At 41.0% G+C, this 12,327-nt stretch overlaps 1 protein-coding gene across 1 annotated transcript in view; it reads left to right on the top strand.

Moving 5' to 3' along the window:
• The window catches only part of RNF169 (ring finger protein 169), a 76,112-nt gene extending 66,932 nt beyond the window's left edge, over window positions 1-9,180 (top strand). The window contains exons 5-6 of the mRNA XM_016161483.2: window positions 2,567-2,660; window positions 3,172-9,180. Coding sequence (XP_016016969.1) covers window positions 2,567-2,660; window positions 3,172-4,356 — 1,279 coding nt within the window. The 3' untranslated portion in view covers window positions 4,357-9,180. The remainder of the gene's footprint in view (window positions 1-2,566; window positions 2,661-3,171) is intronic.
• The last annotated feature ends 3,147 nt before the right edge of the window (window positions 9,181-12,327 follow it).

Raw genomic sequence — 12,327 nt, 5'->3', positions numbered from 1 at the left:
GATCAGTTGATTTTCAATAAGGATGCCAAGACCATTCAATAGGGAAACGAATATTCTCTTTGCATATGTTGTTGGGACAGCTGGATATCCACATGCCAAAGAATAAAGTTAGACCCCAACCTCACATCATACATAAAAATTAAGTCAAATTGAATCAGATACCTAAATGTGAGAGCTAAAACTCTAAAACCCTTGGAGAGTTTAGCTGTATAATTACTGTTCTCCTGTAGCACTTGAATGCTTGGTGTGGTGGACTTCAGTGACTAGATGCTTCTGTCTCCAGTGCTTTGCATGGAGTTGGTGCTTAATAAAATCTGATGACCAAATGAAGAAGAGACAAGGACAGCCTTAACTATCCTGAGGATTACCAAAAAGATTTTAGATTTGAGCGCTGCAAAGGCCCCTTCCTGGGCCTTTTCTTTCACCATAATGAAGAGGTTCTCCCCAGCTATAGGTAGTTGTCATTTATACATCTGATAACTTGAGCATGTAGCCAGTGTCAATTCTGTTACTGCTGACAAAATGGATTCATAGCCTGTTTTTTAAAATTACGTTAAGCTAATTCTTAATCGTGGAATTTTAGACCTTAGAGTATAGATGTGACCTCAGTTTGAACACTTCTAATGACATGGAAATCATTACCTCTCAAGGCAGCTATCAGTGAACTGCTCTGACTATTGAAAGTTATAAAGTTCTTTAGTTGATCAGAAAAAATTTTCCTCTAAGTGTCTACTTGTTTCTCCAATGGAATCATGGCAACCAAGTCCTATATTTGAAATAATCATGCAATGTCTTTCAGCTCTGTCCATTCCTCCTATAACTCAAAGTATATGTTATTCACCCCACCATTTTAATCTGCCATCCAGTTTGCTTCTGGGGGCCTACACCCCTGACAGTTTGTGTGAGTTCTGGGAATGCAAATGATTTCAGTACTATTCTAGGTAAAATACAAACTAAGCAGCAGCCTTTTTAGGGTGATATTGAAGTTTCCTACCTGCTCCAAAGTATATCTCCCTAAATAGTACAACTATCACATTATTTGTTTAGGTTCAGTGTTGAGTTTTCTTGGCAAAATGCAGACATCTGATATAGCTTTGCTACCACTTTCTCCTATTAATACCATAGCATAGATTAGTCCAACAGATTGGAGCCATCTAGTAAGGTGACACAGCCATGAGACATATGATGAGAAGGTTTTGAATGGGAGGAATAACATGGAAATGGTGGAATAGAAGCCATTGTGGGTAGGTAGGACAGGCCTTTGCTAGAGATGTAGGGCATGGAGAGGCATCCTGGGAATACACCTTATTACCAGCTTTTTAAGTTTTCTCTGAGCTCATCTTGGCATAGTAAAAATTTAAAGTAAATCTTTTGCTACAAAAAGTAGATATGATGTATTCTATTCCAAAGCTAAATAGAACTGTTCAAGGAAATAATTTCTGTTTGGGATCATCTGCTTGTCTGTGTCTACCTTGACTTCTGGAAAATTCTTATTTATCCTTCAAAATATAAATGCCACAAAAAAGGCTTTTCCAACCCTGCTCTCACTCCATCTCAGGTAATTAAAAACTCCCTCTTTTAAGACAATCTTTTAGGCACATTTTTTATTGTTGTTGTTGTACCATTTCACTATATTATATTGAACTATTTATTTGTGTACCTCATTGGCCTCTGATTCCTTGAAGACTTAGACTGTGTCTCATTCTTCTCTGTATTTTCAGTGCCCACACAGTGCTCTCATCATCTGGCTTATAGAAAGTGTATGATAAATGCTTGTTTAATAGAGTTGTAGCATAGGTATGTATCACTTGCAAACTTTTGTAAAAGCGTTATTCTCACCAGACATGTATGAGGCAAGAGTTGGAGAGTAGAAAACAAAGGTGAGTAATAGGATAATCAAGAATTTCTATTTAATCTGTGGGTTAGGTGACAGTCATCTGCATGTAATTCTTACACAGTAAGATCAATGTTATAATACAGTTACTGTGGAATTTGGTTGGGTTGTAAAGTCATAATGTAATGCATACGTAAGGCAAAAAAAATTATGTGTTCTTGAAATTTCTTAAATCACCAGGATTTATGCCTTTGGAATCTCAAGTGTAATGGATTAAAGGAGAGAGTACATTTAATTTTGACTCCCTATATAAAAACCTAGTGCATTGCTATTTATTTCATAAGTACTTAAGTATTTGTTTCAGGGCTTATTAGATTGCTTGAGGAGACATTTGGAGGGGGAAAAGTCTGTTGTTTGCAAAGGTGATTTAGCTTTGTATCCACCCTGTTAAGGAAGGTAGAGTATACTTACATCTCTCAAAGTATGAGCAAGACAGCTATTGGTCTTGTGTCCATTAAGCAGATCTTGTTTGGAAAGAAAGACTGAAATCAAATGCCCCCTCTGGATATCTCTTTCTCTTTTGAAGGGATTTGTTCCTAGAATATATTTTGTTAGTAAAATAACTAATTTTCTATTGTAGTTGCCCAAGGGAATTGTTTTTCTTGGTGGGTGGCTTCGAAAGTACATTATGGCCTACTCTTGACTATTTGTCTTTTATTTATTCTTTTTTAGGAACCTAAATTCCAAGGTGGAAAGGAGTCAGAGCTGCAGTGACACTGCTCAGGACAGAGCAAAGGGCAGACTCAGAGCAGCAAGCAAAGCCAAGGTATGTATCAGACACTGGCTTCTGGGCCTCTCTACTCCCATCTCATAACCTCCTGCCTTTGGCCACAAAAGAAGCCACTCCAGATGAGAAAGGTAGAATGGATGCTAAGCATACTAGTTATGTTGGAGAATTTAACAGATAGATGTGAAGGAAGAGAGTTTAAATTAGTAGCCAGATGGGTGGTATGAGGGTTGGTAAAAGTTCTAGATAAGGTTTTTTTCCCTCCGTAGATTTTAAATTGTATTAATCGTTCAAGTGTGTAGGAATTTCAGCAAATGGTATACGTTTTAGGTTAGGGCTTTTCCACATTTCCTAGGCTCACATCACCTTTTATCCCTTTTCTTACTTTTTCCTTACCTATCACTCTTCCATTATGAAGAAATTATGAAGAAATATATATGTGTATATATATATATACATATATATAAATACGCACACATGTACACACATGTATGAATATGTATACACGTGCGTGTATGTATGTATGTATAATCTTTTAAATCTCTTTTAGGTCACAACTATAACCCCAACCTCCAACCCCATCATTGGTGTCCTCTTGTCCACTCAAAACAACCGCTGCCTCTCGGCCCCTGACTTAACTGTTGAAAAGCGTCTGCCCTTCAGCTCCCTCTCATCCTTGGCTTCCTTGCACAAGCCAGAGCGCTCCATCAGCCCTGAGAGCAATGACAGCATCTCCGAAGAACTCAACCATTTCAAACCCATTGTCTGCTCACCATGTACTCCTCCCAAGAGACTCCCTGATGGCCGTGTGCTGAGTCCCCTCATCATCAAATCAACACCCCGCAATCTAAACAGAAGCCTGCAGAAGCAGACTTCTTATGAGGCCAGTCCACGGATCCTTAAAAAGTGGGAACAGATCTTTCAGGAGCGACAGATAAAAAAAACCTTTTCAAAAGCCACCCTCACTTCCCTGGCTCCAGAAATGGGGGAAGACTTGCTAGTCTCTGAAGTTATCCATTCTAGCAAGGAGAAGCCACTTCTGGCTTTAAATACAAGACTGTCCAGTGGGCATGCACTCTCTGAGTACACTGGACCCACCTCTGCTGACCTTGATTATTTCCCCTCTGTTAGCCAAACAAAAGCAGGACAGGGCAGTGGTAGCAAAAAGAGCACTGAGATCCCACTGGAAACCTGCTGTTCCTCAGAACTCAAAGTGGGATCCAGTGGAACTTCTTTGGAGAGAGAGCAATTTGAAGGGTTAGGGTCAAGCCCAGATGCCAAGTTAGACAAAACCTGTATAAGCACAGCCATGAAAATCTCGGCAGTTAATTCAGCACTACCCAAAAACAATGTTTTGGGTGGGGTCCTCAAAACAAAGAAACAGCTGAAAACAGTGAATCATTTTGACCTGCCTAATGGCATCCTGGCAGACAACCTAGGTGAGGAGCCACTGCCTTCCTTGCGTCGGGGCCGGAAAAGACACTGTAAGACCAAGCACTTGGAACAAAACGGCTCTCTTAAGAAACGGCGACAAAGTAGTGGTGAGATGGGTCTGGCCCCAACAGACCCAGTACTTCGAGAGAGGGAGCAGAAATTGCAGCAAGAGGAAGAGGACCGACAGCTGGCTCTGCAGTTGCAGCGCATGTTTGACAATGAGAGGCGGACTGTAAGTCGGCGGAAAGGAAGCGTGGATCAGTATCTCTTACGGTCCAGCAGCATGGCCGGGGCCAAGTAGCACCGAATAGAACAGTGTTGCCTATTTTTAAGAGGTCTTTTGGCTTGATCATTTATCCTGTAGAGCCGAATGTTCTCACTTTGGGTTTCTTTTTATGTCTGGTGGTTCTGAGAGGTTCCAGGACCTTCGTAGTCTGTATCCAAGGAAACTGTGTCTCTGCCTCCCTATGACCCAGTCCAGAAGCACTCCCCACCCCATAAGCGACCCATGCCCAAGGGCTGTTCTGGGCCAAATCTGGCAGCACCCACTTAGAATGAGATTCAGGAGCACAATGGCCAGAGTTAGAAATGGTAGAGGAAAGAGGGGATACCTTTTCAGACTGATTGACCTCCTGACTTCTTTCAGCAGGTTTTTTTTAAATCAGCCTTGCAGATGAAAATTAGTTCCCTCTTTTTCAAAGAAGTGGCACAGTATTGTTCTCTACAGATCCAAAAAGGTTATGACCCCCCCCCCTTTCCTTACCCTTGCCCCACAAGTAAATATACCTAATGAAATCTATTGGATTCATGCTTCTACAAAAGCTAATTCACCATCCCTGTTTTAAAAATAACATGTTTAATGCCATGTAGTTGACAGACCATGTTTAGTTATGGTTTAATTTGATCTTCCCAGGAGACCTAATGTGTAAGTAAGATTGGCCTCATTTTTAGATGATGAAACTGCTGTGCAGATGTTCAGGTTCTCTCTCACCTACTAAGTGGCACAGCCCAGACTGACTTCTGGGTCTCCCAACAACAAATCTCATGGATTTTCCACACTAACAGGTTGCCATAATAGACTGCAATACAAAGGCATGCCAGGGGATCATAGGGAAAGCTGGCTAGGTATTGCGTACCCATTGTGCAAAATCCATGCGCAGATAATAGAGATTGACTGGAAGCATAAACATACACATACATTCATCCCCCTGCCCACACAGTTTACAGTCTTCTCTTTTCCTGGTGATCCCACCCTGTGAGATAAATTACAGTTGGATGTTGTTATTACTCTCCTCATGGCCAAGGGTTATCTGCAATGTTGACCTAAAATCCAAAAATCTTTGCCCAGGAGTCAGGCAAGAACAATGCTGAAACTCCGTACTGTGGAAACAAGGTATCTAGCTGGATGCAGCTGGTAAATTCAGTCCCATGGACCTTTGGGGTTTATTTTCCTTAGCAGCTGACACCATGTGTCTTTTGCATCCCTGGTGGTGCTTGGTGCTTCTGCCCATCTGGGCTCATTGAGAATAGGGATTAAGATATGATTTTAGGGAATCTCAGGCTGGCATTCCCTGTGCATGTATGAGCTGTTACTATAAAGTCATGTGACTAGCATTTTAACAAACCTTTCAGAGCTATATATCCCAATGTCTGTTTTTCCCCTTGAGTGGCCCAAGCAGGATACTGCATAATTTTTAACAATGATGTTTCCCTTGGTGAAAAGATTTCTGGAATTGTTCTCAAAGCCTAGAAACATAGACTCCACACATATCAGAACTGGAAGGGGCCTTAATGGTCATCTCTTCCAGCTTCTTTCTCTTATTAAAGGAGAAGCTAAGATCTGGAACAGTGGCTCACTCACTGATCAAGGTCAGTAGGGATTTACTAAAACTTTTCTCAGGAGATTTGCCTCCCATCTCTGGGCAAATCTTTACTATTTTGGGGTTATAGGAGAGAGAATTTTAAGTTTGAAACTAGTCAGAAGCTATTTGAAGCCTCCGGAAGAGAAGGTGAGTGGGTTAATAAGAAGGTTTGGAGTCATATATGAAATGCAGCTATAAAGTAGAGCCATTTTGTGTGCGTGTGTGTGGCTTATAAACAGTTCCCAGAGAGAAGTTCCAGAGATGTCTTAAGCATTTTGGTGATCATCGAGATACGTGGAACCTCCTCAGTGACTACTTTGGTGGGGAGTGTCACCCACCTGAATGTATGTTTTCTGTATTCTGTGTGTGCACACGTGCAGATGTATGCTTAAAAAAACATACATCAGTCTCATGACTTTATATTCACACCATTTCAGTTTTAGGTCCTATCAGCAACATATATCCTCCAAAGGCTACTGGAGGGCCTATTGGTGCCCAAGATGAAAGAGTTGGCACTGGTCTGCAGAGAGGGTGACTTAGCAAATGCCCTTAGAGAAAACATTAGTTACTCCCATTTCATATAGTCCCTTTTTCATCTTAGTAAATATTATTGGAAGGCTAGTCTCATTGGTTATAGCAAAAACACTTATTTTTCCACTTGTCACCATTTTCTATATCTCCAATAATTTGAAAAACACTTTTCAGTTGGAACCGATTTTTGTTTTTGAAAAAAAAGATAAATATTTTTAATAGAAAAGATATATATTTTAAATATTTTCCCAAAGTAATACTTTCATTTGAAGAAGTTGCATATCTGTAGCAACAAGTTTTAGCTTCAGGTGCAGAGTAAAAATCTACTTCTTGTTAAAACAGTGAATATTCTGAACTCTGAATCTATCTTACTTTCCCCCTTACATCTGCATCAGTGGTATTGACAGTTGTCCTTTGCCAGACTTCCAGCTGAGCAGTAGTCCTTGGAATATAGGCAAAGCAGTGGAGGCTAAAGAGGGAGGAGGCTTAATCTTTTATCTGCTTGGCTTTGAAGAAAGAAAAAAACCACTAAGGTATTATCTGTATTTTAAGATGCTTCCCATACTTAATAACTCCAACCTGGACACTTTTTCTTTCTGAAAAATTTCCCTCTCCCGTTGCTTGTGAAGTTGCTCACAAATGGAGTTGCTGATGTGAATTCTTTGGAGGAAAAAGAAAGACAAGGAACAAAAATAAAATGAAGGGGAGGGTTTCTGAGCTAGAATGAGAGGTACACTATTTTCACAAAACATTGTCACAAATCATTGGAATTCAATTCATCATACAAATTTCCCTTTTGTTCTAACACTTATTGAGGGGAAAGTTATGAGAGGTTAGAGGATGGAGGTCATTCTGATGGAAAATATAAGAAACGTGGTGCCCTGAGAATAGGTCTCTCAGCCCTTTTCTGTAGAGTAGAAGACACTTTGGAATCATGATTCCATTGATTACATCTGCCTGGAAGAAGTCATCTGGGCCTGTTGGGTTGGTGTCAAATCATGGGAGTATTTATCCAGCCCCTGGCCTCTTTCATATACTTGCCTCTTTTTAAAAGGTTAATTCTTGGCTGAGGCTTCCCAGGAAAACCTTTTATAACTGGCTTCATTTCTTTTCTTAAAATTAATTTTTAAATTTATGCCTGGAGGGAACACTAGTGATGAATGCCTTCTGTGTTTCTGTTCATTTTCCCCGAAAAAAATGATCTTGAGAGATTAAAGCTGCTTAATTGCTGTATGATTACAAACTGACTAAAATGGGAAGCTGCCACTGTGCTTGACTGGTGAAGCCGATGACCGAAGGCTGTGCTGTTTGTCCTTTCTGTTCCATTTGACAGACGTTTCCTGAGTTTACACTTGCGCCAATCTTGTTCTTGGTCATGGAGATATAAAGATGTAAAGGACAGCCCCTGATCTTGTGGAGCTCAATGTCCAATGGAATGTATTTGAATGTATATGTGGCTGGAGAGTTTGTTAATGGTCTTACGAAAGGCCACTTCTTTCATAGTGTTGATCTTGAATGGTCCAGCACCAAGCAGGCTGCCTTGAACATTTTAGATATCCCCATCAGTATTTGTGAATTTGATTGTAACACTATTTTCCATTTTCTCAGTAATTTTACCAAGGGAGAATGAATTTTCTCCTTCAATGATGATAGGACAGTAAGGTCTCTTTAATAGCTGCTTTAGCATGAGCCCCAAGAAATGAGGCAGGTTATGGATCACTGATGTGGTCAGAGGAGGCCCACATCTCAACTTAGTAACCTCCTAAGCTCTAACCCAGTCAGACTTCTCAACTGCACTGACAGCAGCTTGGAATTCCTTTCCTCTTTCGCATCTGGCTTTTCATTGAGATGGAAGGTCAGCAGAAGGAAGGAAGGAAAGGAAAACTGAAGACCAGATCATAATCATAAAATGTTATATAGCTGGGATGGGCATGGAAATCAAGTCAAACTCTCCCCCTTGCCACCCCTCATCTTTTTTAATAAATTAGGAACTTGATATTCAATGCCCTATTTTGTACTCTAGTTTTCTAGAGTCTGAATAAACAGTCTTTTAAGTTACACACACACACACACACACACTCACTTTGCTAACGAGGGGTCACCCAAATAATTTAGACTTTTTAGCAGCTTTTCTTCCTGATTTTTTCGGCTAGAATTTAAATGTACCTATCTATATCCCCTGAATACACCCAGGAAGGGGAAACTCCCATAGGATATGGAATCTAGGGAAGTGGTATATTTTTATTGAAAGTCATTTTAACTACCAAGGGTTAAAAGCCAGCCAGCCCTGCATTTTTCTTTGAAAATCAAGAACTCCTTAAGGATTGAAATTTTTCTCAGCCAAATCTTTCCTTCGACCCATAGAGTGGTCTTCTGGCCTTTTAGAAGTGAATATAGTTGCTTATAAATTCTTGAGACTCAATGAGAAAGCAGATCCGCATTTCTGGTGGGAGGGTGTGTGGAGGAGGAGGGTAGGGAGTGGAATTCTAGGGAAAGAGGCTGCTGAATAGATTTTCCTCCAAAGATGATCCAGAAATGCATCTTTACACATAATTATTATCCACTGTAACTTTCTGAAAAAGACTGTTCTACAGAAAAAAAACAGAGGTCACCAGTTTAGAGATTGGTTAAATTGGATGATGGAAAAGTGCCAAGACTGTATGTTACATTGTTCTATGTATTATCAGTATTTTTTCTTCCTAAGAAAAATATTTACACATTTTGTGAGTAAATGCTTCCTTAATGTCTTGTCGGTAAGTGTGGGAGGCAGCTTCAACTGGGGGCAGGCTCCCTCTTTTCTGGTGTCTTAAGTAGAGAACTAGTTGGAAAAAGCCAAGTTAAGGCCAGGCTTGCTCATTTTCCTTTCCTCTAATAAAGGGTAAAAACAAGCAATGCACTCCTCAAAGATCACGTAATTAAGAGTTCAAGAGTAGCTTTTGTGCCCTGGCTCCAGAAGGTAGCAGTCAGATTCTCCCTTGTCCTTGCCCATCCTCTTAAGCTGTGCCACCAAAGGAAGCAGGGGCTCCCCCTCAGTGGCTTTCACCCTTAGCCTCCAGTGGAACATTCAAAGTCCCAATGAGAACATGGATAACTATGTGAGGAAAAACGGTTACCTTAAATGCCAACTAATAGATTTGGAGGGGGTAGTACTTGATATACTATTTACTCTCAGTTGTGTTAATGCAAACACAGTTGTCATTAGGGCCTTTCTCCCTCCCACCTAGGAATACAGAATGAGTTGTATATTGGTTTTATTCAACCTGCTGTCTGCCTTAGAGTTGGAGAAGGGACATGGAGCTGTGTGGACTGCCACAGCTGGCTGTCTCCTCAGACTCATCATAAAGAGCATTTTGACAAGAGAGGACTCAGAACAGAGCATCCCCTATCAGGGATGCTTCTGCCAACCAGGAAATGGCACGAACTCAAATGGGATGTGATGTGTTATTAGAACAGTACCAAAGTCCATTCTTCAATGTATGCTTACCTGCTTGAGGAGAGGCCCAAGTTGAGTAAAGCACTCATGAAAGTGAATGTTCTGTTTCTAGTCAAAGTTTTATCTCTGGAGAGCAATCTCAGGCAAATCTGGGCTAAGCTTAGACTACATATGTTTGTTATTTGATGGGAGATGCCCCACGTTGGAATGTCTTGCTTTGGCATTCAGAATGATGAGAGGAATTAGTTGGGATGGGGTTTATTTCCATGGTGTACAACTGTCTTTTGAGCTCTAAGTTATTTCTGATTTATGACTCTTATTGCCATATTCAACCATTCTTCTAATGAAGGCACCAAGAAAGGGTTTGAGTGAAGAACAGATGTATAGGATTACGTTGTCCTTGCACATTAGGGATATACTCAGTCCTCTTGGAAGCTTGCTCAGGAACCCATTAGAATCCCCTTGGTATCGTTTCTCATCCAAAAGAGAACAAATGTTTCCTTGTTCCATATAAACTTGTAAAACCAATTTGAAGTACTGATGTAAGAGTCCTTGTCACATGTGGTAAACCAGCACTTGAGGGACCTTTGAAATCATCTGGCCCAATCTTCTAAAGGAGGGTTGTTAAAATGATTTGCAAGAAACAATGCAGCTAGTCCGAGTACAACAAAACTTGATTGTCCCTTGGCTCATAAAGTAACAGAAAATGCCCTACATGCCAAATTCATTAATTCCCTTATAGCTTGGTGCAGTGAAAGAGGTGGCCCTCATTTGCAAATAGGAAACTGGCCCTGATAGCTTGGAAGTCAGGTCCTCTGACTCCAAAGCCACTGACTGCTTTTTCTGCTGCCCCAGTTCAAATCGGTCTCAGGGTGGTGCCATCTTCTTCTGCTGGCCTTCCCTAACAGTATAGTTCATTTGCTTTCTGGGTTGGATTTCCTCCTAGACTGGGCCTGACAGGGCTAAAAGGATCAGCCATCCCTCTGCGCCCACTATAAGGGTGGGAGGTATCCTGAGGTAGCAAGGATTGTGAGGCACAATCTGCAACTAAATCAGTCCTCCTGTGGCCACATCCATCTCTCCCTGGGTAATCACTGGCACCTTGGATAAATGACTAGGAAAACATGGCAGAATTTAAAGAATTGGTGGTAGGAGAAAATATTTCTTCTGGTTTGCTCCTGTTAGACTGAAGAAGGCTCAGAAGAGTGGCAGCCAGCTTCCTATCTCCTTATGGAGAAGGAAGTGGGTTCTGGGTGAGAGCCAGCCAAGGAAGATGAAGTACCTAATGATAGATCAGATATGTTCAGGTGAGTGAGCGACTACGTGGCAACAAGAAGGGTGGCTACCACCCAAATGGCCTCCTTGATTAGTTATGAATTCCAGTTCATTTGACAAATCTAGTTTGAGGCTTTGTTGAGACGAAGATTAGGTCATGTCTCTTCAAAAGCACAAAATTCAGGAAACCAAGCAACTGAGACCTCAAAATGTGTTTTTAACACCAAAAGGACCCGTAGAAATTGAAAACCCCATTGATGCTATGGGTAAAGTTAAATGAGCTGCCCTACCTATATTATACAGCAAATAAGAGAGGGAGAGTTAAAAAATGAACCCTAGTAATGTGACACAGTCAGGATTACTCCTGAGATACAAAACAATTGGACATAACTGGTAAATGATTGTATGGTTTCCAGAAATGCAGCAATTCACCTGTATGGGAGGGTGGAGGAGTAGACAGTCTGATACCCTCCCTGCCTTAAAACATCGGGCAGGTTGGAATGGTGTTTTATTCTTGAATGTGGTGGTTTTAAAGGGATGCCAAGGTACTGCCTATGGGAGTGTCCTCAGCACTGGCTCCTAGTCGCCTTAGCCATAGCTGTGTATAATCTCCTTAAGATGAGAAAGCTAATTATCAGGAATGCAAATAATCTTGGCAGCCTGGAGACTAAGATGATGAAATGTAGAAAATCCTGCATTGGATGTCAAAGATCAATTTCAAGTATAAAAAAGGGAAAGCAGTTCTGGTATTAGTAATCTGCTGATAAAGGCTTAATAAAAGCCAAAGGGATAATGCCATTGGTTTTAAGAATGAGCAAACGACCAATAAAATGTTTGGCTCTATAAAATTGTCCTATTCAGAGAAGGGAGCGGGCAATGGTGCTGTGTGCTGTGCTGGACACAGCTGGAGTACTGCATCTCAGGTATCATGAGTAGGGAGAAAAACCCCAAACTTGGCAAGTCCAGGAAAGGCAACCAATTTAGTCAGATGGTATTCTATGTGGAATAACTGAGAAAGTTAAGTGCCTGGCCTGGATAAGTGTAGCCTCTTCAGAATGTTTTCACAATGGTGAACAGTTGGCCTGGCTGGGCAGAGAAAGCAGATAAATACTCTTGGCCAAAAAGCAGAGCCAGGACAACCAAAGGGTTTAGATAGCTTAGCCCAATTCCT

This window comes from Rousettus aegyptiacus, unplaced genomic scaffold (assembly GCF_014176215.1).
Source record: "Rousettus aegyptiacus isolate mRouAeg1 unplaced genomic scaffold, mRouAeg1.p scaffold_m13_p_5, whole genome shotgun sequence".
Lineage (NCBI taxonomy): Eukaryota > Metazoa > Chordata > Mammalia > Chiroptera > Pteropodidae > Rousettus > Rousettus aegyptiacus.
The sequence above is the reverse complement of the archived record's forward strand: the minus strand, read 5'-3'. Positions and strand labels throughout refer to the sequence as shown.